This window comes from Etheostoma spectabile, chromosome 8 (assembly GCF_008692095.1).
Source record: "Etheostoma spectabile isolate EspeVRDwgs_2016 chromosome 8, UIUC_Espe_1.0, whole genome shotgun sequence".
NCBI lineage: Eukaryota > Metazoa > Chordata > Actinopteri > Perciformes > Percidae > Etheostoma > Etheostoma spectabile.
In genome coordinates, this window is record NC_045740.1 from 11876729 (window position 1) to 11904636 (window position 27908).

The 27908-nt window shown below is 41.4% G+C and overlaps 3 protein-coding genes across 6 annotated transcripts; all 3 read left to right on the forward strand.

Moving 5' to 3' along the window:
* Nucleotides 1-1060: 1060 nt before the first annotated feature.
* sinhcaf (SIN3-HDAC complex associated factor) lies at nt 1061-7274 on the forward strand. Its single transcript, XM_032524728.1, has 6 exons — nt 1061-1312; nt 3707-3834; nt 3955-4054; nt 4157-4280; nt 4424-4574; nt 5030-7274. Exons 2-6 carry the CDS (start codon nt 3707-3709, stop codon nt 5361-5363), a joined length of 837 nt encoding a protein of 278 aa, XP_032380619.1. The 5' UTR covers nt 1061-1312; the 3' UTR covers nt 5364-7274.
* Nucleotides 5658-27831, forward strand: ergic2 (ERGIC and golgi 2). 2 transcript variants are annotated; one of them, XM_032524727.1, is made up of 14 exons: nt 5658-5668; nt 24035-24213; nt 24340-24448; nt 24529-24575; nt 24654-24721; nt 24872-24912; nt 25006-25107; nt 25259-25351; nt 25419-25474; nt 25641-25739; nt 25854-25951; nt 26045-26207; nt 26932-27011; nt 27151-27831. In XM_032524727.1, exons 2-14 carry the CDS (start codon nt 24108-24110, stop codon nt 27214-27216), a joined length of 1128 nt encoding a protein of 375 aa, XP_032380618.1. In that variant the 5' UTR covers nt 5658-5668; nt 24035-24107; the 3' UTR covers nt 27217-27831. The 2 variants fall into 2 exon arrangements, with proteins under 2 accessions (XP_032380618.1, XP_032380617.1); XM_032524726.1 differs by lacking the exon at nt 5658-5668 and having other exon boundaries at nt 23681-24213.
* On the forward strand, nt 8184-9799 carry kxd1 (KxDL motif containing 1). Of its 3 annotated transcripts, none has more exons than XM_032524731.1 (5): nt 8184-8421; nt 8699-8818; nt 8975-9127; nt 9225-9271; nt 9372-9628. In XM_032524731.1, exons 2-5 carry the CDS (start codon nt 8721-8723, stop codon nt 9626-9628), a joined length of 555 nt encoding a protein of 184 aa, XP_032380622.1. In that variant the 5' UTR covers nt 8184-8421; nt 8699-8720. The 3 variants fall into 3 exon arrangements, with proteins under 3 accessions (XP_032380622.1, XP_032380620.1, XP_032380621.1); XM_032524729.1 differs by having other exon boundaries at nt 8210-8361; nt 8696-8818; nt 9372-9799; XM_032524730.1 differs by having other exon boundaries at nt 8217-8364.
* Nucleotides 27832-27908: the final 77 nt, after the last annotated feature.

Here is a 27908-nt window from a genome sequence, read left to right on the forward strand (position 1 = left end):
TCATGGGGGAATGTTGGGTCTCTGTAAATTATAGCGAGTGGTCTAACCCTGCTTTACATAAAATGTGTCCTGGGGTGACCTCTAGTTTGCCCAGTGGGAGTGTGTGCACCATGTGGGCTGGGTCCTTTTGCAGCTGCCGGGGTTTGATCTGCGGCCCTTTGCTGCGTGTCATCCCCCATCTCTCTCCCACCTTCCCTGTCTGTTCACTAAAATATAAAAATAGTGACAAATGGCCATCACATATTCCTACAGCCAAACATCTAAGCCCGTCACTAATAAAGAGAAAAATGGCCAAAACAAATCTTTAAAAAGTGTCCTAAGATAACTTCTGTTGTGATTTGACACTAGGCTAAATAAAATTGTATAGAATTACACCATATGAAGACAGCCTCATACAGGTGATGACTCAAAGAGTGTATGTGCAGTGGAATGAGATTCAGTAAACCTGAAATACAATCTACTTTTGTGAAGCTTGTGATGCTGAATTACCATTAGGTTTTAGGGAAAGAAAATTGCAGACAAACTCTGAGGTGTCTTGAATGACATTATGGCAGCTTAATTGTGTGTGTTGTATTTAAAAGGGGTAGAGTACTGAGAATATTTTTTGCAGAATTGTATTGTATTGCACATGAGTGATAATTCTATTTATTTTGATCATCAATCTAATTCAAGGCTCACATTGGCTATCTCACATTCTAGTAAATGTTATCAAACCGATGCAGTGCTAAGCGACAACAGGGTGGGTGGTTTGCTTAAATTAACGGATAAATGGTTGATCACCCTAAACTGACCACTGGATGGAGGTCTTTTTCCACCACCTTCTATTTACCACTAATCTGGTCCAATGTCACGCAATTCAAATTAACAAAGCCCATCCCTGCTAGACGTCGCCGAGGCAAGCCCCCTAAAAACCGTAGGCCTCCAGACGGGCCATCTGCCGTTCAGTAGTAAAACGACAGACCGCGCCCCCTTGCTTACACTCTCCAATGTGCCATAGCAACCGGGGCCGAGCCCCCTGTTCCCGCGCAATGTTCCCATCCTTATAAGGCCTGTAGAATGCAGACGCACGGACACGTCACACGTCGTTTATGTAAATGCTTTGATTGAAGAAAAAGAAAAAAACATTCTGCCCTACTCTGAAATGGAGGTGTGGATACGACGCATGCGCATTATCTCCACAACTATTCAGACCCGTCCACAAGCGCAGACATCAACAAGAGCGGGTTACTGATGCGGGTTGATTTTCATAATAGTCACAAAACGACGCGCTCTAAGGACTACTTTGTATCAGCTTCACGCAGCTTGCAACAAGGTAAGGCATGCAGTTGTTTTGGTGGGGCTTTGAATCTTCAAGGGGTTGTAAAGTAACTGTGTGTTCAGATGAGTAATTTAAAACAAGCTTCGAGTTGTGTCAGAACAATTGCTCTCTTAGGCCTGCTGCAAGGCCGACTGGGTGGTCAACTTGATGTAGGTCATATTATGAACAGTTAAAGTAGCCGGGCAAAGTGGGAGGAAGGCCAGATGAACGCAAGATGAATTAACGCGAAGATGTGTTTAGTAGCGCCAGAACGGGCATCATAGGCAGACATGACGATCAGGGGATGGCTGTTGTTATTGTTGTTGGCCGTCGGAGGAAATCATTTCCCTTTATCGCTCCCGAAATTTTAATAAAGTCGGTTATTCTGAGCGTTACGGTCGGAAACATAGCCATACTTTACTAAAAAGCATTACTTTCCACATTGTAGGCTGGCTGTAGTGCGTCCCTAGTATGCACATTTAAGCCTGCTAAATAACGTTAAGCCAAGTTGAATCTCTCACGCCCACCCGGACCAGAGATGCGTCTCAGCACGCGGGCGCTGCTGTCAATAAAACAACCACCGCAAACACAAAAGTACTTATGGAACTCAAGCTGGCTAAAACACGGTTTAGCTGACTGTTTAAACAGCACAACCACCGACTTTCACAAAGCTGTCGCTTTGAACTTCGTGCGCATGTAGTTGAAGGTGGACTGTTGCAGTGACGCGGCTGTGGAATAACAAAGAGTAAAGATCAAATTACACGATTGTCTGAGAACGGCTTTCCTTTACAAGTGAAAACAATATATTTTGCTTTCGAAATGTGTTTGCCCTAGTTTATCCCACTACACAAAGTTAATGATGGGAGGGAAAGTCGGGCATTGTCGAGCAGGGGACGGTCATCATAAAATGGGTGCGCATGAAGCAGGTCGTGTGGCATGCCATGCTTCCTCGCTGGAGTGGGCGGTGAAATTGGCGACTTGCACTTTTCTCTCGATAAAAACAAGTGTATTTCTCGGCGCCTTCTTTTATTTTAAAAAGTGCATGTGATTCGTGCAAGTCCCAACTGCTTTCAGGAGGATATTTACAGTTTACCTTTAATATTACAGCTTTTGCGGAAAATCGCATCACACCCCCTTCTCCACACTGCCTCCGCCTTTGAAGTGTGTTGCCATGTTGAGTTGCGTCACGTACTGTATTCTGCTGCAGAGATCGTCTGCAGTTTACAGATGAGATACTCCAAGGTGAATATGTGGTCGGCCTTGTGATGTACTCCAGAATACAGGCACCGAGCTGACACGAGGTTGTTTTTATAACCTACAACAAATATAAAGTTACAGATTTTAAATTGGTGGTATAGATTGCTTTACTATCGTGTAAAATATATTTTTAATGTCAGTGAAGCACTTTCCTAGTTCAATAGGCTAAGGCTATAACTTCAGTGGCTTTATTTGATAGTTTCTGCAAATAAACATTCTGTAACAGTAAAGTAGGCTACACAGGCTAGATGGAGTTTCATGAAATTGTGTACATTTTAATCTGTTTTTGCAGGGGCAGGGCTAGTTACTATTTTACACACCATCATTGATATCATATATAATAATGCATTTTAATAAATAACAACCCACAGTTTTCATTATTCCACATTTATCATGTTAGATTGCTTACTGCTGAAAATAACTTCCATTGTTATTTTCCATTATCATGTCAAATAGCCTGCCTTACTGATATCTTCTGTCCTCAGGAGAAGTGGTATCTAAAATATAACCAACAAAGTGAGAGGTCTTCCATTTTTCCTGATCTCTGTCCGCTCTGTGAGACTCCGCACTGGACCCGAGGACTGATGGCAAAAAAACAGTCTGGGGGGCGCGGCTCACAGTTTTGCCGCAGTTCAAGTCTACATGTGCTGTGGAGATTACATTTTGCCTAGCAACAAATCATAATTCCTCTGCATATTCGGCGTTCTTATTGCATTACGAGTGATTGTTTGCGTTTCTCTGGCAATACTTATGTTTGTAGTTTGTTTTTAACCCCAGCAAATAACGTGCAGCCTGGAGGATCGGACTAAGAGCGTGCTTATATTTTGAGTTTCCAAAATGAAGTGTGCATCCTGTGAGCGCAGCATGGTGACATGATCTGTCTGACACGCTGTCTATTGACCTACTTCCCCCCTATGTGGGTCAAAGAGGAGAGATGCTCCAACAAAATCGCTTTCCCTGTGTGCTCTCTGATTGTGACAAAACACCAGATTTGTTTGTATTAATTCATATAAAGGCTAAACTAAAATGGTAGCCTACTAAAAATATCACCTCTTATCTGAATCACGGCTGCAGGGAGGTACTGCAGTTAACACACCATGCATGGCAATAAAAGCTTGAAAGATTAATATCTAAATAATTTCTTGCTCGCAGATGTTTGGCTTTCATAAGCCAAAAATGTACAGGAGTTTGGACGGCTGCTGCATCTGCCGCGCAAAGTCGTCAAGCTCTCGTTTCACGGACAGTAAGCGGTACGAGAAAGACTTCAGGAGCTGTTTTGGGTAAGAGACTGCTGAAAAACGTCAGGTTTGGAGAGAGATGCGCCTCAATCTGACGTTTATAGATTCCTTAATGATTTGAAACATTTTCCCATTTCGTCACATACTGTAATTGTCTTGCAGACTGAGTGAAACGCGATCTGGAGAAATCTGTAACGCCTGTGTGCTGCTGGTGAAACGATGGAAAAAGCTACCTGTGGGAACCAAGAAGAACTGGAACCATGTGAGTTTGGATCGCAGCGCTGATATGGTTGGGCAATTGCTTGGTCATCATGATCAAACATGCAAACACATTCAGTACTGATTTCTCCTCTCCTCCATACAGGTTGTTGATGCCAGAGGAGGACCCAGCCTAAAGATAACTTCCAGGCCCAAGAAGATAAAGTCCATCTCCAAGAAAGCCCGGCCGAGCCAGATCAGCAGGCTGCAGAAAGAGCTTAAAAGAAACAGTGAGTTTTGCGTTTTGGCATTCAGTAACATGCTGGCACTCACTTATTTGTTCCTTAAACAGTGGATTTTTTTTTGTCACGCACACCACATATGTAACACCTAATTCACCCCTTCATCGTTCACGCTTTGTGGTGCCCACCAGATTCAGATGCTCACAGCACCACCTCCAGTACCTCCCCAGCTCAGTCTCCCAGCTACAGCAACCTGTCAGATGACGGTTCAGACACTGAGCTCAGCCCTGGGTCCAGCCGCTCCCCTGTTTTCTCATTTCTGGACCTCACTTACTGGAAGAGGTAAGTCAGACCGCGCTGTCTCATTATGTAGGATTCAGAACAACACATTGCTGCTGGTTATTGACACTGGGGATTTTCACATGCTCAAAATGTAAAGGCAACCATTTCCTAAAAAACGTAAAAATCACATTTGCGTTGCATTACTCTGTACGTTAAATGCCTGACAACGTTCTGTTACCGACATGTTGCCTTGTCAATAAATGTGAGAGCTGATAGTGTTCTTGAGTGTGTGTTCACTATCTTCTTTTGCATGGCTTCATTCTCCAATGCACCTGTATACCAAGCGTGCATTAGATAAAATTCACACTGACATTAGATATTTGTCAGAGTTACACTATCATTACATCGTAATGGAGTACTATAAATGCCCTTAAGTATGTGAAACACAGACACAGACCCTTTAATTGTTTTGGTGCGGCTTCAAACACTAACACAACATGTTATCTTTTGTCTAGGCAAAAGGTGTGCTGTGGAATAATCTACAAGGGCCGCTTTGGGGAGGTGCTCATTGACCCCCATTTGTTCAAACCTTGTTGCCGCAAAAAACGCCAGCAGCAGCAGCAGCAAGAGGAGGAGGAAGAAGAGGAGGAAGAGGAGGAAGAGGAGGAGGAAGAGGTGGAGATAGAGGAGGGCCAGGTGGGCGTAGATGTCAGCGGGCATAAAGCCCAGACAGAAGAGGAAGTGAAGGAGACACCAAGGTGTGAGGAAAAGGCAAAGCCTGCACAGCTATGTGTAACCGTGACAACACCTCCAACCAGGAGCGGGGTGGTGATGGAGGATGGGTGGTAAAGGCAAAACTCCGCCTTGCACACATCTCTGAAGAAATCTTGGGGTGCTGTTTTTTTCCTCAAGCACTTACCGAAAGAAGTTGCCTCAGATTGCCTTCAATCATAAAGCAGCTGGAAATCCTTTGGTCTTCTCCATAGTAACTTTGGAGGTTTGTTTATTTTGTTTAAATGGTAACTTATGAACTGTTGTTTTTTTTCACTTTGTCTCTTATGTTGTATTTAATATTCATGCCATCCTGATGATAGACCGTCATCTGTGGTGTTTTTGATCTACTTTAGATGAAATGCTGGAGCTCTACTTTGCTGGTACATTGAAAATATTTTATTCCAAAACGCAATAGATCATCTTACTCACAGAAAAAAGGTGCTACTTGAAATTCATTACTCAACATGTCAAACATACGGCTGAACCCATTCTCAATGTGGTTTTCACAAGCCAACATGTTAAGATTGACTAATATAATGACATTACTTTTGCTTTCTTTGTTAAGAGTAGATATCTCTTTTTTTGAAATGGTGTATATCTCGTTTTGGAATGAATGACGCTTTATATTGACAGAGCACAGACCTGTACAGTAGCCCTTGTGTTTGTGTCTTTTCACATTGACATCCATTCCTATCAAAGAGTCTGTGTTTGTAGACCGTCTCTGTGTGCAAATACGTGTGTGGGTCCCATTTAAATAAGGCCTATTCACAGCTTCAACAGCAAATACACCAGCCTTAATTATGTGTTACAGACAGTGCTAGCGTTAATTCTGGATCGGTATTAAGGAACAGAAAGGGACAGTAGCTATATTTATTGTGGCCTCAGCAACACATACTGTAGTGCATTTAGCATGAATGGCAAGCCCACTCATCCAAAAGACCTAGCCTATTGATCTGATGCATGAGTCAACTAAAATTGCATGGCCTTATATAAACTGTAAATCTTACTTTTATTTTTTTGGATCCATTTCTCTGAAGTTTTAACTTATTTTTATATGTAAGGTAAAAAAAAAAAATAGAAATGTCTTTGCATAATAATACCACATTATACAACAGTAAAACATACAATGGTTCTATAGTCATTCAGCAATATCAATATCAGTAATTCCCGCCATTCCTGGGTCAGTATAGGTAAAACACTTTATACAAGTTGAAATTCTATGCCATTGCCTCTTATATACCACAAATGTGTTGTTATATATAGCCTAATATTACTTTATTTATCAAACAAAAGCCAAAGCACATTGAAATTCACCCAATGTCAAATCAAATCAGGTTTTCTATGGACACTTGTGCATGTCCGAGGTCATTTGTATGTATGTTTATGGTATTCTAAACAGAACACTAATATGAAAATTCATACATGTGATGTTGTAGTTGGGAGCAGAGGGGATGTTCTGTACATAATGGGTTGGGTGAGCCATATGGCTCATATATGGGTTTCATTATTTATTTATTTCATATTTATTTGTATCACTGCATCCCCGCTTAGAAGTGTAATACTATGAATACTTTTCATCTTTAGCTTATAGGTAGTTTTGTACTTCAGAAATCAAATGTAATTCTCTTGCAGGCTTTGTTTAACATTGCATTGAATTACTGGTTGTCAATATTTGTAAAATCTTAAGTATTTATTTACTCATCAGTTGAGTTGCGTGCGACCTAACTTATTCTGTACCATCACTTTGGATCTGTATCATGTAGACTGAGATGAATGATAGATTGCAACCAAACTGTACTTTTCCCCTTTTAGCCTGTAGCTGAAAAATGTTACAGAATTGTAGGACACCTAACTCTAGACTAGCATGTATTGTTGCTATGCATTTACTTAGCTTACAAGTTAGACAAAGCGGTTTTGTATTTTTTATAAATCATGTACGTTTTTTACTTGTCCCTTAATAAAAATAATTTTGTGAGTTTTCTGGAAGTATGGAGTTAATGGATTTCTTGGTATAAGGTGCGTAGGTGGACACAAAATGAACTCCAAATAATAATACATTTATAATCCAGATCCAAACTAACCATAAAGTTACATTGACTTTATTTCCTACTACTTTCATGGCATGTCATTTTGGGCTTTGGGAAACACAGATCAACATTTTTCCCAATTACTTTTAAAATGTTTTGAAACACTGAATAAATGCATAGCAGCATGAGCTAGTATGTTTCAAGACATATAATACAAAGATTTATATAGAAAATAATGCACAAAGTCAGCACCTGTGCATTTCAAGCAATTTGTTCAATTGCAGTATTAAATTATTATTTGCAGTTTTATTTGCAGCACAGTTGAAATACATCCAAAGCTCCTGATTGACTATTTTGTAAACAGAGTTCAACAAAAGTTGATCCATCTATTTTTTATACCCCTATCTCTAACAAAGCAGCCTTTTAAAATTGTACCTCAGATACATGTTTTATGGATAATTTTTTACAATTTATGTGCCTCCATGGGATGTACCACTTTCATAAATCAAAGTTAACATATACCAAAGACTATTTTTTTTAAACTATTCTATAATAAATGTATAGGCTATTTAAGTAGAAAGAGTTCAACAACTTCTTTTTTTTGCGTAGCATGCACTCTACATTAATATGGTTTTAATTTGTTTCAATCTAATGTCTAATGCCTTAGTTTGAAACGTCCCGCACTTTCCTCGTCATTTTCATAATGTATTCTACATCTGAAAAACAATGCTATCACCACCATAGACCGTTAATATTAATATATATATATACAGTCTATGATCACCACATTGGATTGGTTATTATTGAACATTTGTATTTTGCGCAGTTTTAAATAAAGAAAAGAAAAAGGAAGAAACTAAACATGAGAGAAAAAACACCGGAAACGGTGATCCTATGACCGGAAGTTTAAAAAACACGGAAGCGCTTTGTTTTTATTTCACAGCCAGCTATCAGTGGCTATCAGATGCACCTTTAGGCTGCAGAAGTCGTTTTAAATCTGCTACTCAAACAGCCCGGGCTCGACGAAGACATCCACCGTGGGAGCTGAGGGAGCTAATTTAACTTGTTTTGCTTCGCTCGTCACTGTAGCTCACCGGAAGTTAACGGTAAAATCAGCGGCGAGCAGCCTGCTGACCGGCTGCTGACCGGGGGCTCTCGCTGTACTGCTCTTAATAACGTCAATCAACATGCTGTAGTAAAACATCTCACAGAGAAACTTTACAGTTGGGTTTGACCGTCCCTGTAGATGACGATAGGCACTGAATAATTTAACATTAGTTTCAGGATTAAGGTTTCTTTGTGGGCTCGTGATTTCAATGCTGATGTTGGCGTCGAAAATAGTATGACCTATTTGCACTTCTAAATAAAGTTTCGTATTTGCAGCTTTTTCGTCTTCATTTTCCCGATGGTGGAGCCCACAGCATCTGGCGTGTTCTGCAACAGGATGCTGAGCATGGTCAACTCTGAGGACGTGAACGCCATCATTCAGGCTCAGAGACACATGTAAGTGCCATACTAATCTGTACTAAATATAAAATGTGTGTGCTTTTTGGTGTAAATCAGTTCACTTGCATATGACAGTGACACAGATATCTGCCTAGTTCTTTGTTAACTGGCACCTGAAGATCATTTCTGTTTGCTGAATTATTGTGTAAACAGGCTTGATCGCTTTGAGAAAACCAATGAAATGTTGATCAACTTTAACGGGCTGTCTAACGTGCGACTGCAGCAGATGAACGAACGGTTCCTACTCCACACTCGCACCCTTGTGGAGATGAAGAAAGATCTAGATAGCGTCTTCAGGAGGATCAGGTAAGTTGCTATTCCCTCCATGCAAATACACACACACACACACACACACACACACACACACACTCACACTGTTTATTGGCCTCATCTGCTTCTCCAGGACACTAAAAGGGAAGATTGCTAAGCAGTACCCAGAAGCTTTCAGCAGTGAGTTAGCATTTTCATTCCATTCATCATTTTATAACCACAGAACCAAAGTCAAATTCATCAAATCAGTCTAAGATCTCTCTGTTGTTTTTTCTTGCAGATATCCATGAGTCACCCATCCTGGAGGACGACGATGATGAATTTGACCTAGTTTCCCCCGGTGCTCCCACAACAATTACAACAGCCACCTCGGAGCAGAGCACAGAGTCTTGTGACACGAGTCCAGATGTGATCTCACCCACAGTGAGCAGATGCTCTGAAGATCTGTCTCAAGAGCCGCCTGACACGCCCACCTCCGATGTCCTAGAGACAGCTGTCCTACAGGACGAGGGTCCGGACTCTGTAACTGCAGAATAGAGTTGTTTTTTTTTTTAAATATATATATATATATATATATATTAAGTCAGTTTATAGTCATAGTCATCTATCTGAAGAGTGTCACAACCTAAATAGATGTTAGATCTGGCTATGAACGGTCTATGAGGACACTGAATTTTTGTTGGCACGCTTTTTGTCCTATGCCTGCACTGCATTAAAAAAATGCAGATAAATTTGAAGTTGAAAAGGGTAACTCACTTTGGATGTATATCTATAGTATGATAGTAAACCTTAGCAAAATCCCTTACTCATTTGTGATTATTTTTAAGGGCCCGAGCGCCGCAGCGGCGAAGGCCCTAGGGAACTAAAGGAATTATTATTATTTTTATTATTATTAGGGCCCGAGCGCCGACAGGGCGGCGAAGGCCCTATTGGAACTGAAGGAATTATTATTTCTTTATTATTCTTTATTTTCCGTCAATGAATTGCCTTTTGGAGGACTTTCATTTTTCAAAAAACTCACCAAATTTGGGGGGTCGCATCAGGTCTGGTGAAAATTTACGTATTTTAATGGTTTCGGGGAATAGGCGCAAAAAAAGGGCTCGCTAGCGCCCCCTACAATATTACAAAAATTCAGCCCCTGCACTACGTTTAACGTAGAGTCACGAAACTTGGTACCCATATGTATCATGGCAGGCGGACATAAAACTCCATGGTAGCCCCCCCCTAAACCAACAGGAAGTCGCCATTTTGTTTTGAATGTGCGAAATTAGTGCGATTTTGCCCATTTCCACATGTCGTACTTTAACGAACCCCTCCTAGAGCTTTCGTCCGATCAGTTTCAAACTTGGTTGTGGTCATCTTAACATGTTACGATGAAAAAGTTTTTAAAAGAAAAACTTTTCGCATAGGGCCGGGGGCCGTGGGGGCGGCCATTTTGTGCGATTCGCCACCGAAACAGGAAGTGTGAAACCCTCGACGTACGTTGTCCGATTACCTCGAACTTTCCAGGACTCATCAGAGTCCCGCCCTGACTACATCTACACCGCTATTGGGCCCTCAAAGTCATAGCGCCCCTAGGGGCCCAACGGGAAGTAGGCCTAAAAGGGCAAGGTGCTATACTTTTAACGAACTCCTCCTAGAGATTTCATTCCGATCAAACTTCAAACCTTGGTATGTATCATCCTAAGATGTTACCGTGAAAAGTTTTAAAAGAAAAACTTTTCGTCATACGGTGGGGGCGTGGCATGGCGGCCATTTTGGGTGTTTAGCGATGAAGAGAAATTTGGCTGTAATACAGTGTACGTTGTCATATCTGCTTGAAATTTCCCAAAAACACCAAGAGTCCAGGCCTAGGAACCTACAGGCCAGTATGGACTTTTGGTGATAGCGCCACCATCTGGCAACAGGAAATATGCCGTCTACAGGGAAATGAGTGTAAATTGAGTTTCATTGTCCAATTTCTTGAAACTTTCAGGATTCATCAGAGTCCGCCCCTGCCCACATCTACATGCCGAAATTCGCTCAAAGTCATAGCGCCCCCTAGTGGCAACAGGAAGTAGTTCTAAAGGACAAGGTCTATACTTTAACGAAATCCTCCTAGAGATTTCTCAGATCGACTTCAAATTCAGTATGAGTCATCTTAAAATGTTGAAGATGAAGTTATTTAAAAAAAAACTTTTCGTTAAACGGTGTGGGGGTGGCATGGCGGCCATCTTTAGTGTTTTTTCAATGAAGAATTAAGTGGCTGTAACTACAGTGTACGTTGTCGTATCTGCTTGAAATGTCCCACAAACACCAAGAGTCCAGGCCGGGGGCACCTACAGGGGCCCAATTTGGACTTTTGGAGACCCCACCACCTGGCAACAAGAATATGCTTATAGGACAAAATCATCCGATTTTCATGAAACTTAGAATGTGTGGCTACAGGGGATAGTGAGGCGGCCCCTATATTATGACCACGCCCAGTCACGCAGGCCACGCCCCTTTCATAAATTTGAAACCGGTGTAACATAGATACTTTTGTGAGGTATCATTGAACTCAGCAGAGACTTCCTTTTTATTGGTGAGGGTTTTACCCGCCCCCCTATGATGCGGCCACGCCCCCTTTCGCAGATAAGGAGCTGTATGACGTATAGGCTTGTGTGAGGTATCAATGAACTCAGCAGAGACTTTCCTTTTTTATTGGTGGTTTGACACGCCCCACTATGATGCGGCCACGCCCCCTTTCACAGATAGTGAGTTGTATGATGATAGGCTCGGTAAGATCAATGAACTCAGCAGAGACTTCCTTTTATTAGTGATGTTTGACCCGCCCCCTTATGATGCGGCCACCCCCCTTTCCCAATAATCACCTGTATGACGTATAGGCTTTTATGAGGTATCATGAACTCAGCAGAGAGTTCCTTTTTCCTTGGTGACGTTTGACACGCCTCTTTATGATGCGGCCAAAGCCCCTTTACGGATAATGACGTGTATGATGTATAGGTTGGTGAGGTATCAGTGAATCAGCAGGGAGTTCACTTTTCATTGGCGACAATTTTCAGGGTACGAGTGACGTGCAAAGCGCGGTCGCAGGGGAGGCGTCCGCCAGTAACCCGACTGGCGCGGGTTAGCGAGGGCCCTCCATCCGTGCTTGCAGCTTTATTAGGGCCGAGCGCCGACAGGCGGCGAAAAGGCCCTATTGGAACTGAAGGAATTATTATTAGGGCCCGAGCGCCCACAGGCGGGGAAGGCCCTATTTGGGAAAGAAGGAAATTTTTATTATTCTTTATTATTCTTTATTTTCCGTCAAATGAATTGCCCTTTTTTGAGGACTTATCATATTCAAAAACTCCCAATTTGGCGTCGCATCAGTCTGGTGAAAATTTAACGTATTTTAATTTGGGTTTTGGGAATAGGCGCCAAAAATGGTCGCTAGCGCACCTACAATAACAAAATTCAGCCCCTGCACTACGTTTTTCGTAGACTCACGAAACTTGGTACACCTATGTATCATGGGAGGGCGGACATAAAACTCCATGTAGCCCCCCCTAAACCCAACAGGAAGTCCGCCATTTTGTTTGAATGTGCGAAATTTGTGCGATTTTGCCCATTCCACATTCGTCTTTAACGAACTCCTCCTAGAGCTTTCGTCCCATCATCTTCAAACTTGGTGGGTCATCTTAACCTGAACGATGAAAAGTTATTAAAAGAAAAACTTTTCGTCATAGGGCGGGGCCGTGGCGGGGCAGCCTTTTGTGCGATTCGCCCCCGAAACAGGAAGTGGGTGTAATTGAGCGTACGTTGTCCGATTGGTTTTAAACTTTCCACGATTCATCAGATTCCCCCCCTGACGACACTACACCCGCTATTGGGTCAAAGTCATAGCGCCCCTAGTGGCAACAGGAATAGGCCTAAAAGACAAGGTGCTATACTTTAACAAATCCTCCTAGAGATTTCATCCGATCATCTTCAAACTTGGTGTGTATCATCCTAAGATGTTACCGATGAAAAGTTATTAAAAGAAAAATTTTTTGTCAAACGGTGGGGGCGGGGGCCGGGGGCCTTTTTGGGTTTAGGATAAAAATAAATGCTGTAAAACGTTATTTGTCGTATTTGCTTGAAATTTCCCACAAACCACCAAGAGTCCGGCTGGGGCACCCAAGGCCAAAATTTACTTTTGGGGGTAGCCCCACATCGGGAAAGGGAAATATCCCCTTTAAAAGGAAAGGGGGGTTTAACTTGAGTGGACATTGTCCGATTCCCTCAAAACTTTCCGGGTTTCTCAGAGTCCGGCCCTGCAAATCAAAAGCCGAAATTCGCTCACAGTATGGGCCCCCCCTAGTGGCAAAAAATTTTCTAAAAGAAAAGGGTGCATACTTAACAAACTCTCTAAGATTCTCCGTAATTCAAACTTGGTCTGTATCATCCAAGATTTTTGTGATGAAATTTTTAAAAAAAATTTTTTTCGTCATACTGGGGCTGGCAGAGCCCTTTTTGAGTGTTTACGATAAAATTAATTGGAGTAACTACAGGTACTTTGTGGGGATTGCGGGAAATTTCCCCAAAAACCCCAAATGTCCCCCCCTGAGGAAACTACGGGGCCAAATATGGAGTTTGGAGATAGGCCCCCATTGGCAACAAGAAAATCCCTTAAAACAAACATCCCGATTACTAAAATTAGATGTGGGGTCTCGGATAGTGAGGGGGGCCCTATATTATGACCCGCCCAGCCCACCAGGCACCCCCCCCTTTAAAATTTAAACCGTTATGGGACAGTCTTGGTGAGTCCCATAAACTCAGAGGACTTCCTTTTTTTTGGTGATTTTGACACCCCCCCTTATGATGCGGCCACCCCCCTTCCAGTGGGGACCTGAGACGTATAGGCTTTGTAAGGTATCATGAACTCGCAGAGATTCCCTTTTTTTTTGGTGATTTTTGAAAACCCCCCCCTTATGTTGCGGCCGCCCCTTCCACAAAGGGCCTGTATGGGAAGGGTTTGTGTAGGTATCAATGATCAGCAGAGATTCCTTTTTTATTGTGAGTTGACACCCCCTTTTATGAGGGCCACCCCCCCCCTTCCCAGATAGTCCTTAGAGTAAGGCTTTTAAGGGGAAAAGGAACTCAGCAGGGACTTTTTTTTTATGGGGACGTTTGACCCCCCCCTATGATGGGGCCCACCCCCCCTTTCAGGATAATGAGCTTGACGTATGTTTGAGGTATCAATGAATAGCAGGATTCCTTTTTTTATGGTGATGCCCGACACGCCCCCTTTGATGCGGCCAGCCCCCTTTCAAGAAGACCTTAGAGTATGGGCTTGTGAAAGGGTAAAATGAACCAGCAAGATTCTTTTTATGGGAGGTTTGACCCCCCCCAAATGAGCGGCCAGCCCCCTTTCACAGATAATGATTGTATGACGTATAGGCTTGGTGGGATCAATGAACTCGCGGGGAGTTCATTTTCAGGGGCACGATTTTGGGGAGGTGATGTTTTATTGCCGGTCGCAAGGAGGCCCCGCCAAAACCCCGACTGGCGGGGTAGCGGGGCCCTCCATCGCTGCTTGCACTTTAATTATTATTTTTATTTTTATTTTTTTTTTCCCTCAAATGAATTCCTTTTTTGGGGACTTATCAATCAAAAAACCCCCAAATTTGGCCTGCATCAGGTGGTGAAAATTTTGTATTTTAAGGTTTCGGGGAAAGGCCACAAAAATGGTCGCTAGGGCCCCCTACAATTTAAGAAAAAATTTGCCCCCCAAACCCTTAACGTAGAGCACGAACTTGGGCACATATGTTCAAGGCCGGACATAAAACTCCCTGGAAACCCCCCTAAACCCAACAGGAGTCCCCATTTTGTTTTTAAGGGGAAATTGGCGTTTTGCCCCCTTTTCCCCAGGACTTAAAAAATCCTCCTAGAGCTTTTTCCCGATAGTAAAATGGTGTGTGTATCTTTAAAAAAATACGATGAAAAGTTTTTAAAAAAAAAAATTTTTGTCAAGGGCGGCCGTCGGGGCGGCCTTTTGTCATTGCCACCAACGGGAATGGGTGTAACTCAGGTTCGTTTGTTTCCGATTACTCGAAACTTTCCAGGACCCCTCAAGTCCGCCCCCGAAATCACACCCCCCTATGGCTCAAAATCAAGGGGCCCCCATGGCAAAAGGAAGTGGCAAAAGCAAGGGGGCTATCTTTAACGAACTCCTCCTAGAGATTCATATCAAAAAATTAAAATTGGTGTGTATCATCCTAAGGTGAGATGAAAAGATTAAAAAAAAAAATTTTTGTCATACGGGTGGGCGTGGCTGGCGGCCATTTTTTGGGGTTTAGCATGAAGTGAAAATTGGCTGTAACACGTGTACTGTGATCTGCTTTAAATTTTCCCCCAAAACAAAAGGGCCCCGGCCGAGGGCACCCAAGGCCAAAATGGGTTTTTTAATGCGCCCCCAAATTTGGCAAAAGGAAATATCCTTTTAAAAAGGAAAGGGTGTAACTTAGGGACATTGCCATTTCCCAAAAATTTTTGGTTTCTCAGGGTCCCGGGCCCTGAGCATCTACATCCAAATTCGTCAAGTCATAGCGCCCCCTAGTGGGAAACGGAAAAAGTTAAAAGGCAAGGGCTTACAACGAACTCCCCCCTAAATTTTTATCAATCGACTTTTCCCAAAACAGTCTGAGTTCTTTAAAATGTTTAAGTGAAAAAATTTTTAAAAAAACTTTCGTAAACGGGTGGGGTGGCATGGCGGGCCCTTTTGGGTTTTTGGATCAGTTTAAAAGGCGAATACAGTGTACTTTTCAAATTGCTTTAAACTTTTGGATTCATCAGAGTCCGCCCCCCGACGACTCTACAGCCCCAAATGCCTCAAATATAGCGCCCCCCCATTTTCAACGGAAAATAGGCCAAAAAGAAAAGGGCATACTTTAACAATCCCCCTAGAGTTTTATCCCATCAAATTCAAAATTGGGTTTGTCATCTAAAATGGGAAGATGAAAAGTTATTAAAAAAAAAAGTTTCGCTACGGTGTGGGGTGGCATGCGGGCCCCTTTATTTTAGCAATGAAAATTAAAGGGGTGTAAAAAAAGTAGTTGCGTATTGCTTGAAAATTTTCCCAAAAAACACCAAAAAGGGCCAGGCCCGAAGAAAACCAACCAAAGGAGTTTGGAAATAGCGCCCCACCCGGGACAGGAATAAACTTATTGAAAAACATATCCGATTTTCATGAAATTGAAAGTGTCCCAAAAGTAGGGAGGCGGCCCCCAGTTATGACCCGCCCGCACTCCCGGGCCCCGCCCCCTTTCTAAAATTTTTAACCCCTTTTAAAAAAGATACTAGTGAGGGTAAATTTAATCGCGGGGCTTCCCCTTTTTTTTGGTGATGTATAACCCCCCCCAAAATGATGCGGCCAGCCCCCTTTTCCAAAATGACTTGTATGACGTATAGGGGGTGGGGGTCAATGAATCAGCAGAGATTTTCCCTTTTTTTTTTGGGATGTTTGAAACCCCCCCCCCCCATGTGCGGGCCCCGCCCCCCTTTCCCGATAAAGACCCCGTATGCGTATGGCTTGTGTGAGGGTTTAATGAATCAAAAAAAGTTCCCTTTTTTATGGGTGATGTTTTGACCCGCCCCCCTTTGTGCGGGCCCCGCCCCCTTTACAGAAGACCGTATGAGTATAGGTTTGAGGGGTCGAACCCGCAGAAGTTCCTTTTTAGGGTGGTTTGACCGCCCCACTATGATGCGGCCACGCCCCCCTTCCCGGGTTGACCTTGTGACGTATAGGTTTTTGGGGGGGTATCATAACAGCAGGGGGTTCACTTTTTCTTGGCGCGTATCCGGGGACGAGTGCGCGCAATGCCGCGGTCGCAAGGAGAGGCTGCCAGAACCCGACTCGCCGGGGGTTTGGGGGGGCCCCCATGCTGCTTGCCGTTAAATTTTTATTATTTTTTCCGTCAAAGAATTGCCTTTTTTGGGGACTTTCATATTTAAAAAATCAACAAATTTGGCGGGCATCAAAATTGGTGAAAAATTTGTATTTTAATGCTTTCGGGGAAAGGCCCAAAAAAAATGGCCGCTAGCCCCCCTACAATTTACGAAAAATTTACCCCCCCACTACGGTTTTCGTAAACTCCGAAATTGGTACACAAAATTTTCATGGCAGGGGGGCAAAAACCATGGTAGCCCCCCCCCAAACCCAACAGGAAGCCGCCTTTTTTTTTTGAAGTGCGAAATTTTGCGATTTTGCCCATTCCACAGTGACTTTCGAATCCTCCCGAGCTTTTTGTGATCATCTTTAAAATTGGGTTTGTCATTTAAAATGTTAACATGAAAAGTTATTAAAAAAAAAAACTTTTGCTAGGCGTGGCCGTGGCGGGGCGGCCATTTTGTGCGATTCGCCCCCCAAAACAAAGGGGGGGAAAATTGAGCGACTTGCCGATTGGTTTAAAATTTTCCCATTCACAGAGGTCCCCCCCCGACACATCTACACGCCGCTTTTGGGTAAATCATACCCCCCCTAGGGGCAACGGGAAGGGGGCCTAAAAACAGGTGCTATATTTTTAACGAATCCCCTGAATTTACCGTACTTAAAATTGGTGTTATCACCCAAATGTTGACGATAAAATTTATAAAAGAAAACTTTCGTCAAACGGTGGGGGTGGCATGGCGGCCATTTTGGGTGTTTGCAAAAAGTGAAATTGGTGTAACTACAGTGTCTTTGCGATCTGTTGAAAATTTCAAAACACCAAAAGTCCCGGGGAGGACACCACAGGGCCCAAAAGGACTTTTGGAGTAGCGCCCCAAACTGGCAAAAGGAAATGGGGGTCTGGGGAAGTGAATGTAATTTAGTGTACATTTTTCCCGGCTTGAAACTTTTTTAGGATTTTAAGCCACCCCCACAAATCTACAAACCGAAATCGTCAAATCCCCTGCGCCCCCTAGTGCAACCGGGAAATCCTAAAAACAGGGCTATACTTTAAAGAACTCCTCAAGATTTTAAACCCATCCAAAATTCAATGGGTGGGCCCCTTTAAGATTTTTAGATGAAAGTTTTAAAGAAAACTTTTGTTATCGGGGTGGGGGGGCTGACGGAAATTTGATGTTTTGGATACTGAGGGGGGGGCGGAAAAATTTGAGGGTTTCCTATCGGCGACCCCCCCCCCCAAAGAGCCACCTACCCCTCCAGGCCAATAGGATTTTAATAGGCCCCCTGGAATAAAAAATCCTTAGGAAAAATCTTTGATTCAAAAACAGAATTTTCCCTTTAATAGGGCTATTTATGACCACGCCCCCCTCGCCCCCCCTTTCCCCCCCTTTAAAACCTGTAAACAAAATACTTATGGGGGTATCTGAACTCAGCAAACTTCCCCTTTTTTTTTTAGTTTGACCCGCCCCCCCCCTTATTGGGCCCGCCCCCTTTCCCAATGACTTATGAGATAGGCTTTGTAGTATCAAAAAAACCCCAGCAAGATTTTTCCTTTTTTTTGGGTGATTTTTGACCGCCCCGACGCCAGCCCCCCCGGGCCTTTAATTTAAGGCGGGGGTTCAAGAACAGCGGTCCAGGGGAGGCCCCCCCCCCAAGGCCCCGCCCCCCCCTTTCACAGATTGCCTGTTGAGTTGGGTTTTTTGTAGGTACATGATCAGCAGAGGGGTTGTTTTTCTTGGGTGATGATTGACACGCCCTCCGAGGGGCCCGGCCACGCCCCCTTTCACGGATAATGGTGTAGACATACTTTTGAGTTCGTGAACTCGCGGGGAGTTCTTTTTTTTCATTGGGCGTTTTCAGCGTGTGGGGGGGAAATGTCGGTCGCCGGGGGGGGAAAGGGGCCCCCTCCCCCCCACTGTCGCGGGTTAGGGGGGCCCCCCATCGCTGCTTGAGTTTTTATTCTTTTGTTTGAAAGATGCGCTAGGGAAACCCAATCTGATACTGCTAAATAGCTAGAGGGGTTTACGGTGACAATGGGCCCAACTATTAATTCTTTTTTATATCGAAATTTTATTTTCTGTTAATTTTTGCCCCTTTGTTTAACTTACACCTGAATTGTAATTTACCCAAATCAAATTTAGATTTTGATTTTTACACCACACCCCCAAAATCCAGGGATTGGTTCCCCAAAATAAAAGTTTTATCATGAAAACCCTAAAACTGAGGGGGGGTATTTTGGTTTCTTAAAAACCCCCAAAATTAGTGTTCTCAAACTGAAAAATACTTTTAAAATTATTTTGTTGTCATATATTACAATATAATTTTTGCGCATTTTTTTTCTATGGCCCCTGTTAAAACAAGGAAATATGTTTTATTAATGCATTCGTGAATGTTTACAGCAGCATTTAAACCAATTCTTTACGGATCCCTGCCAAGAATTTTTCTTTGGTTGCCGCCTGCATTGCCGAGAAGTCAGGGATAAGTTTAGTTGTTAGTGATTCAGCAAACGTTTCGAGGACACAAGAGTAGGGCACAGGCTCTTTGATACGAGAGCTGGAAACCAGGTTGAGTGATTAGGATCCGACCACTCCTTGCTCTCTGCAGTTTTTGTGTAAAAGGGAAGTCCAGATTAAAATGTACTTTATTTGTTATTTATGTCATATTTTTAAAGTATACTTAAAGTGATACTTAGGATTGTGTCTTCAAAAATGTCTTTGGCTCAAGTATGTGAAAAAAAACATTTGACAAAAAGTGTCTTGATATAATAAAGTGAGTTATAGCTATGTTATTACAACATTTAGGTTACACATTTAAAGTTTACAAACTTTTTTTTCATTCAGTAGTAGATAGAATTGAGATGTAGAGAAATATATAAAACTATAGTAAAGAACCGGATGACTAGAAAGGTATAGGCTGGTATAGACCATCTCAAAACATAGGTATTAAGGCAATAAATCAGGTAGATTCAAGGTTGTAGACCAATGAGGCTATGCTGGCAACTGCTCTGGTAACCTGGTACCCAAAAGCCCAAGGATCAATGTGTGACAACTGGTTTGTGGTATCATGAATAATTGCAACTTTGTTTGGAAGTATGAGCTCCTGTAGCAAAATATCAGAGTTGAAAATTCATAAAGTTCTGAAAGGTTGTAGGAAAAATCACTAGAAAAAAAATACCCTCAAAGCGAGTGATTATCTGCGAAGTTTCATTGTAGTAGCCTATGTTGAGGTCTAGTGCAGTTTATGTTCAGTACTGACACAACGCAATAGGGGCGGAGTATGCTAAAATAATATTATGTTGTCTATACCCAGGGGATCATCTCAAAATTTGTCAATGGGGCCATGTAATATTCCAGCTGTACACAATAAGGAACAGGTTGTCAGGGAGGACCAGGCGGCCCAGGGTCCTCCAGCAAGGCAAAAACTTGCCAAACACTATTACAAATTTATTTATTTACAAATATGCACCATATGAGCATATCACCTGAAGTATTTAAGGTAGTAAAATATATTTTCTGTTTAAGGTTTTTGGCTCATTATTTTCTTGCCACTTCTCCACCGATGTCCAATGAGGGCAACTTGAAAAGGAATGATGCCAAAACTGCCAATGTGACAGAAAAGCATAGTTAGACAAGTAAAAAAAAAGGGTGAAAAAACTCTCCCAATTCCCGGGCTTATAAAATTGTAGGTCTTCTTAACCCCGTTTTCAAAGATTTTGGTTGTCATACCCCTTTTACCACAGAAGGAGAAACATTACCAGAAATGGTGCCGGATGAAGTCACCCATTGACCCAAACCCAGGAAAAAAAAAGGCGACCCCCCCTCCTGCAACAAAGGCAAAAAAAAAATCTTTTTTTCGATTCTCCCTTTTAGATTTAATTCTTTTTTAAACCTTATTATTTGGGACAATGAATTTCAATTTTTAGTTTAGTTTTTGTTTTAAGTTTTATTTTTTAATGCAGTCTGTAGTACTGTGCTCTAAATAGCCCCAAAGCATGAAATGATGTAATCAGAATTACAGCTCTGCAGGAAGCTGCCCAAAGTCGACAAAAATTAATTATAAAACAAACAGGAAGTTTTAATTTAAATATTAATGTTTTTCTCCTTTATCCCAAAAAAACCCCTTTAAAGACCCCGTATTATAGTTTTTATGCTTAAAATTTGTCATCTTGGGCTCTACAAAAATAGGGACTCTTGATTTTTAAAAAGAAATCACGTTTCTCATACTGCCCATTGTGAGAAGCCCCTTATTGCAGTGTGCAATTTTGGGCGGTGCTTAACATGGACGTTGGGGACTGCCCTATTGAGCCCCGCCTTCCCTAGCCCGCAAAGGGCTCAAGGGGGTCGGAAGCAATTAACCCCGTTCACAAACAACTAGCTTTAAAATGGAACTAAGTAAATTGGGGGGAAATTGTAATTTCCCTTTTACATTCAAAAAAGTGTTGTTTGCCTTGACAGGCTTTATTTTTGTTTAGGTCTGAAAAACTTAGTAAAGGATTTCTAAGGAGGTATTGTATTATATTATGAATTATTAAATACACTTCATTCAAAGTCAACAGAAATGAAATAAAAGTTTGAAAAGACGTTTTGGTTTGCTTTAAAATTTTTTCAACGTTGTAGTTTTTTTAATAAACTTTTTATGTTTTAAAGGGGAAAAAAAAATGTTGCCTCTATACTCGCTAAGTATTGTTTTTTATAAATGGAGTCTGGTGGGTTTAGCGTCAGAAGTCTCAGAGCTGTTTCTGGTTAAACAAAAAGGTCTTAACTAGGTTTTAACAAGGCCTCTCTCTGTCGGGCTCATTTCCATAATGTTGTCAGACACTTATAATAAAAATCTAAGCCTGCTTTTGGCCCAGCCAATGAAACTAACAAAGGAATTTTGAAGAAGACTAACGTGCAATTTTCAATGAAGTAAATGAAAAAGAATAATCTTTTTAATGGCCTTATAAATATAAAAATCAATTTAAGATATTTACTATTTTCACCTTTAGCCAACATAATGTTTTTTTTTTTGTTGCGTCCAGTGCATTCTCATCCATTATTTTGCGAAATATGGGTTTATTCATTTTGATAAATGTTAACCTGTAATTTTCTTATTTCATTGTTCATAAAGAGTATAGGGACTACCTTAGAATGTAGACAGCCTATAGCATAGGACATACTGACAAGCTGAATGTGCTTTGTACATCACAGATCAGAGGCTCAAGTGACTTCTACATCATCTTTACTGAATAACATAACATAGTTAACAATTAAGGCAATATTCACAGCAAACAAAAAACAGGTTTACCTTCTTCTTAAAAGAGGAGGAGTGGAAGGAGACAATTTCCTGTTGCCAACTGCCTCCAAACCCTCATAATCAGTCTGTAACTGAAACAAGTACATGATACCGCATATCATCACATACATACTAACCCTTAAGGAATGATGGCTGGATGAAGAGAAATTCTTTGTCCATATGGAAATGTATTGTACCATAAGGACTAGGATTTTCTCCATTGTTTATGCACTGCTTTGCTCACCTCTGTCATGCACCATTTCATGGATGCACATCTTCTCCTGCTATCATATCTGTTCATGCTCTTTTGCACTGTGCATCTGCTCTGGCATGCTCAACTGTTATTCTTCCCACCTTTGTTGTCATACAATTTCTGCACATCTACTGTTCTACATCATTATCGAGACCACAATCTGCACTAACTGTATGATGACTCTTCTACATTTCAGCATTTCTATAGTCTGTCTATTCATTTATATTGTGTTATTACTGTTCTACATAACTATCTAGACCACACTTTGGACTGACTGTATATTGACTCTTTATTACATCTCAGCATTTATATACACTGTATACTCATGCATATTGTGTTATTACTGATCTACCACACTACCTAGACCACTATTTGCAATAACTGTACACTGACTCTTTACTACATTCAGCATTTGTGTAGACTGTCTATCCATGCTTACTGTGTTACTACTGATCTACATCACTAACTAGACCACAACTTGCACTAACTGTATGGGTCTTCACTTTATCACAGCATTTATCTACATCACTAACTAGCCGGCTTTGTAATGCCTACTTAATCTGCACTTTATGTAGCCTATTGTATTCTGTATTCTTGTATTCCATTGAATGTAAAACTGTATGTTGTCTTGCACACTTATACTTTTCTTGGCCAGGTTGCCGTTGCAAATGAGAACCTGTTCTTAACGGCCTACCTGGTCAAATAAAGGTTACATAAAAAATAAAAAATAAATCATCCAGCCATCATTCTTTAAGGGCTGGTATGCGGTCTTCCCTATCTTTAACTGTCTATGGGTCTCCCCAATCCGTTAACACATTCCTTTGTTTGGGTTTTACATCATGTTGCAGCCTCAGTGTGTAGGCTACCTTAGAAGAACATGCTTCCTTGCAGAAAAAGGAAAAATAAAGTATAAGCATTGACATATTTTGAGACCTACATTGTACACATTGTACTGTGCTCTATATTATACCCATACTGTTTTTATACTGTTATTTGTGATACTCTATTGTATTCCATCCTATGATATATTGCTGTGCCACAGATTATGTAATATATTCCATACCTTTCACTTTACTCATTTCATTTACCAACTTGCTTTTTTAATGGCGGCAGTCAACAGTTTGCTACTCTCCCGTTAGAGGGCGCTAAATCCAGATAGGAGCAGTATTTATTTCAGACAATGAGGTCAAACCATCAAACCAACGACACACCGTAGCTAGCTGGCTAGTTGGTTAGTACTCAACACAACTAGCTAACGTTACCCCATGTAACTTACTTTTGCATTTCTTTATGTTTCACTGTGAAAGCAAGCCCTTTAACCATGGACTGAGCTGACGGTACAATAACGACTTTTTTCACCAAGACCAGCCGCTCGTAGTCATGTTTTAGCCGGCTATCTCGCTAACTAACATTAACGTCAACTGTTAGCTCTGCTGCTAACTGCTGTCATGTTCATCGTCAGCACAGAGAAGACAAACTGAACGTTAAACGTTGCTCAACTTTCGAAACGCAAAACAACTAACAGCCAGAAAAGAACCATTTTATGAGGGACTCACCTGAAGGGACTCACCTGAAGCTGCATCACTGCTGCTCCTAAAATGAGGAGACTGACCAAGAAGAAGGCTCTGACTCTGGTAAAGGAGTTGGACGCGTTTCCCAAAGTTCCCGAGAGCTATGTGGAGTCCACAGCCAGCGGTGGGACAGGTAACATTACCTAGCTACAAATACTACACAGCCAAATGTAGTCTTCAGTTACTACATGCATAACGTAACTCCTGCTAGAAAGAGTAACTTTAAATTTAAAGTGGCTCATTTTGATACTCTCTCCAGTGTCTCTGATAGCGTTCACTCTCATGGCCTTCCTCGCCTTCCTGGAGTTCTTTGTGTACAGAGACACATGGATGAAGTATGAGTATGAGGTGGACAAGGACTTTAGCAGGTAAGAGGACTAATTATTGCACTACAACCAACTGTCTTGGCTTAGTATGTTTCCAAACTGCATCTGCTCTTTACTTACAGTAAGCTGAGGATAAATGTTGACATTACAGTGGCCATGAGATGCCAATGTAAGTACAAATCTAGAAAAAGCACTCATTCATATTTGGTTGAGAAAGATGTCATGGATGTTTTTAATTGTATTGCAGATATAGGTGCGGATGTCCTGGATCTGGCAGAGAACATGGTTGCTTCTGATGGCTTAAAATATATACCAGTGAGTATAAATGCCTTCAGTGTGCAATCAACAGTTTATTTACTGAATTCTAAAAATGAAATAAGAAAAAATTCATTAATTTTTCTTTTTTTTGGACAGTAGTAACGTTCATTGATGCTTGAATGACAATTGTGTTATGTCACATTTTAGGTCAACTTTGAGCTCTCCCCAGAGAGAAGATTATGGCACATGTAAGATTAAACTGCTTAACTTGAAATGTAAAATGTTTTTGTCCGTTGAATTGATTTTTGTATCCTTAGTTATTCTGTCCCTCTGTGTTTTAGGACACTTCTGCACATCCAGGAACGTCTGAGAGTGGAGCACGCTCTCCAGGACGTACTTTTCAAGACTGCAATGAAAGGAGCTCCTCCTGCTGAGCCTCAAAGGTACAGGGTCCTCAAGATTAGCCCATTTCTGTTGAGAAGTTAGTGATGGTTGAAACTATGCTTACAAAGAAAAACAAGGAAGTGTTTTAACCTTCCATATAATTGTGATAAACATATTCCCTCCACATTGTGTCGCTCATTTTCCCTTTAGTGAGGACAGTCCCACTACCCTTAATGCCTGCAGGATACAGGGACACCTGTATGTCAACAAGGTGGCAGGAAATTTCCACATTACCGTTGGCAAGTATGTATCCAAACAGCTTTAAAACTCTACACATTTGGCAGTGGCTGACCTTTTCTTTCCTGCACAGGTCCATTCCTCATCCCAGAGGCCATGCTCATCTAGCTGCACTTGTCAGCCATGACAGTGAGTTCATTATCTTTTTGACAAAACTTTGTCAAACATACTTTATGTATGTTCTCATACTTGGGTAACATGGCGAAGATAATTCAAGTTTGTGGTTTTTGACTCATGGAATAAAGCGGTTATATTCACGTGTTGATATTTACTTATTGTTTTGATTGTGTCACAGCTTATAATTTCTCTCACCGGATTGACCACCTGTCCTTTGGAGAAGTGGTTCCTGGGATTATTAGCCCTCTGGACGGCACAGAGAAGGTCTCTGCTGAATGTACGTCTGTGTTGTCAAACACAAATCCATTTTCATCTTAACTTAATCCTTTTTCATTGATATAAACACTTTTGTTTCACTGAGCTAACAAACATTTTTGGTTATTGTCTCCAGCTAACCACATGTTTCAGTACTTTATCACCATTGTGCCCACCAAACTGAACACCTACAAGGTTTCTGCAGAAACACACCAGTACTCCGTCACTGAGCGGGTAGGTTTACATTTTGCACAAGGTTGTATTTTTGTGTAGTATGCTTTGTAACGCTATGGTGAATATGTTTGTAATCCTCTTCATGCTCTACAGGAACGAGTGATAAACCATGCTGCTGGCAGTCATGGAGTCTCAGGGATCTTTATGAAATACGATATAAACTCACTAATGGTCAAAGTCACCGAGCAGCACATGCCTCTCTGGCAGTTTCTTGTTAGACTCTGTGGCATCATTGGAGGCATTTTCTCTACAACAGGTAGATAAACTCTCACAGATACACATTTGCAGTGTGCCTGATGCATTTTTTAAAGGAACACACAGGAACTTTATCATGTTTTAGCACTTACTTTAAATGCTGACTGCCAAATTGTTGCTGCTAATGTTAAGATTGCTTTCCTGGCCTTAAGGCAACAATTGTGTAATTTTTAACTTAGAATGTATTGTGTATTAGTATGAAAATCTACTTGCAGGGACTTAAGATGTGGAAGATGTAAGTAATCCATCACATAGACCATTTACTAGTTTATTCTTTTGTCAAATTAATGTTATGCTTGCTTAGTAATGCAGGTGGGAGCCCAATTTAAAATCTAAACAATATGTTAATGGACTATAATCAGGCATCACCAAATGTATGTTCCTTAGACATTATGTATGCCCACAGCTCCATTCATTTACCATGGAAAGCAGGACATTTTCACTGTTATCTAATATTGTCATTTACTCCAGCAAATCATTTAAAAAAAAAACAACTGAATTACCAAGTCTCCTCACAGAAGGATTTACTATAATGGGAGGAGATAACTAATGTATTGTCATTAACTGTCTCTACGATGATAGAGTTACTGGCAAGTCCGTGTTTTAAATTTTAACTGAATAGTCCTGCTTGTGAGGGGTAGACATTCTGTCTTTAAAAGTCTGGAGGTATTTTCACCTCACCTAAACCCTTGCTACAGTAAGTTGGATCTTTTTCTCACCTGCAGGCATGCTCCATGGTGTGATAGGATTCTTGGTTGATGTTATTTGCTGCCGTTTCCAAATTGGAATCTACAAACATCTTAAGGTAAGCCAATATCACGACCTTTAACGTTGTAGACACAATTCATTTTGAATCGAAATGTAACTCAAGGCTGTTTGGAAAATGACATTGGTACTTTTTTACTGTGATTTTTTTTTTTTTCTTCTGTTTTTTTCTTTCTCAGGAGGTTCCTCTGAATGAGCAGCCAAACAGTGAGACTATGATTCCTCCAGAAAATGACGCTCAATAATGAGCTCAGCAGCAGCCGACTGTCAGCTCACCACTCTGCCTAACCCACTAGACCGTAACCAGACATTGGGAAAATGTTTACAAGTTGTTTTATTATGAAATACCGGCTTTTTTCAGAAGTGTGTAAATATTTGTATCATTTTTAAAAAAAAGTTTTATGGGGTGGGTGTTGGATTCAGGCTTTTTTTTTTTTTATCCATCTGTGAAAGATCATAATCAATACCGCCAGTAATTATCTGTCACTTTCACTGGAAAACTGCACAAGGAGGACTAAACAGCTGTCCAAACTCTAATTATTTCCATCATTATTGTGGATTTAACTTCATTAAATACATGGTACCTGGTTGCCCACGTTAATTAACAGGGTTATGTGGGCATGTGTAAGTCTGATTGACACATACACGTCTTAACAGATAATTGTGATTCTGATTTTTTCATGTAGTTTGGTGACCTCAGAAAACTCCCAGCATTTCACTGCTCAACCGCAAGCAGAAAAGAGGCCTAATCAGCTACAATAAAGGAAAGACGTGTGTGGGTGTGCAGGGGTTTTAAATTAAAGCGTGCCTGTGTGCAAATATGACGCTGATTTGTTAAATAAAATCCACTTTCAACTTGATGAGGACCCATTATTAATTTTTCCCATTGGTTGTGGTTTAGTCTCACGTAGGGCTGAAACTGATTATTCAGTATGTT

What these genes read in the sequence shown, in the direction of transcription:
- ergic2 (XM_032524727.1), top strand. Translation starts at nt 24,108, where the DNA reads ATGAGGAGACTGACCAAGAAGAAGGCTCTGACTCTGGTAAAGGAGTTG. An exon ending in CACAGCCAGCGGTGGGACAG is followed by an intron (nt 24,214 to 24,339) that starts GTAACATTACCT and finishes TACTCTCTCCAG; the next exon opens with TGTCTCTGATAGCGTTCACT. An exon ending in GAATCTACAAACATCTTAAG is followed by an intron (nt 27,012 to 27,150) that starts GTAAGCCAATAT and finishes TTTCTTTCTCAG; the next exon opens with GAGGTTCCTCTGAATGAGCA.
- kxd1 (XM_032524729.1), top strand. Translation starts at nt 8,210, where the DNA reads ATGACCGGAAGTTTAAAAAACACGGAAGCGCTTTGTTTTTATTTCACA. An exon ending in AGACATCCACCGTGGGAGCT is followed by an intron (nt 8,362 to 8,695) that starts GAGGGAGCTAAT and finishes GTTTCGTATTTG; the next exon opens with CAGCTTTTTCGTCTTCATTT. An exon ending in GTACCCAGAAGCTTTCAGCA is followed by an intron (nt 9,272 to 9,371) that starts GTGAGTTAGCAT and finishes TTTTTCTTGCAG; the next exon opens with ATATCCATGAGTCACCCATC.
- sinhcaf (XM_032524728.1), top strand. Translation starts at nt 3,707, where the DNA reads ATGTTTGGCTTTCATAAGCCAAAAATGTACAGGAGTTTGGACGGCTGC. An exon ending in CCAAGAAGAACTGGAACCAT is followed by an intron (nt 4,055 to 4,156) that starts GTGAGTTTGGAT and finishes TCCTCCATACAG; the next exon opens with GTTGTTGATGCCAGAGGAGG. An exon ending in GAAAGAGCTTAAAAGAAACA is followed by an intron (nt 4,281 to 4,423) that starts GTGAGTTTTGCG and finishes GGTGCCCACCAG; the next exon opens with ATTCAGATGCTCACAGCACC.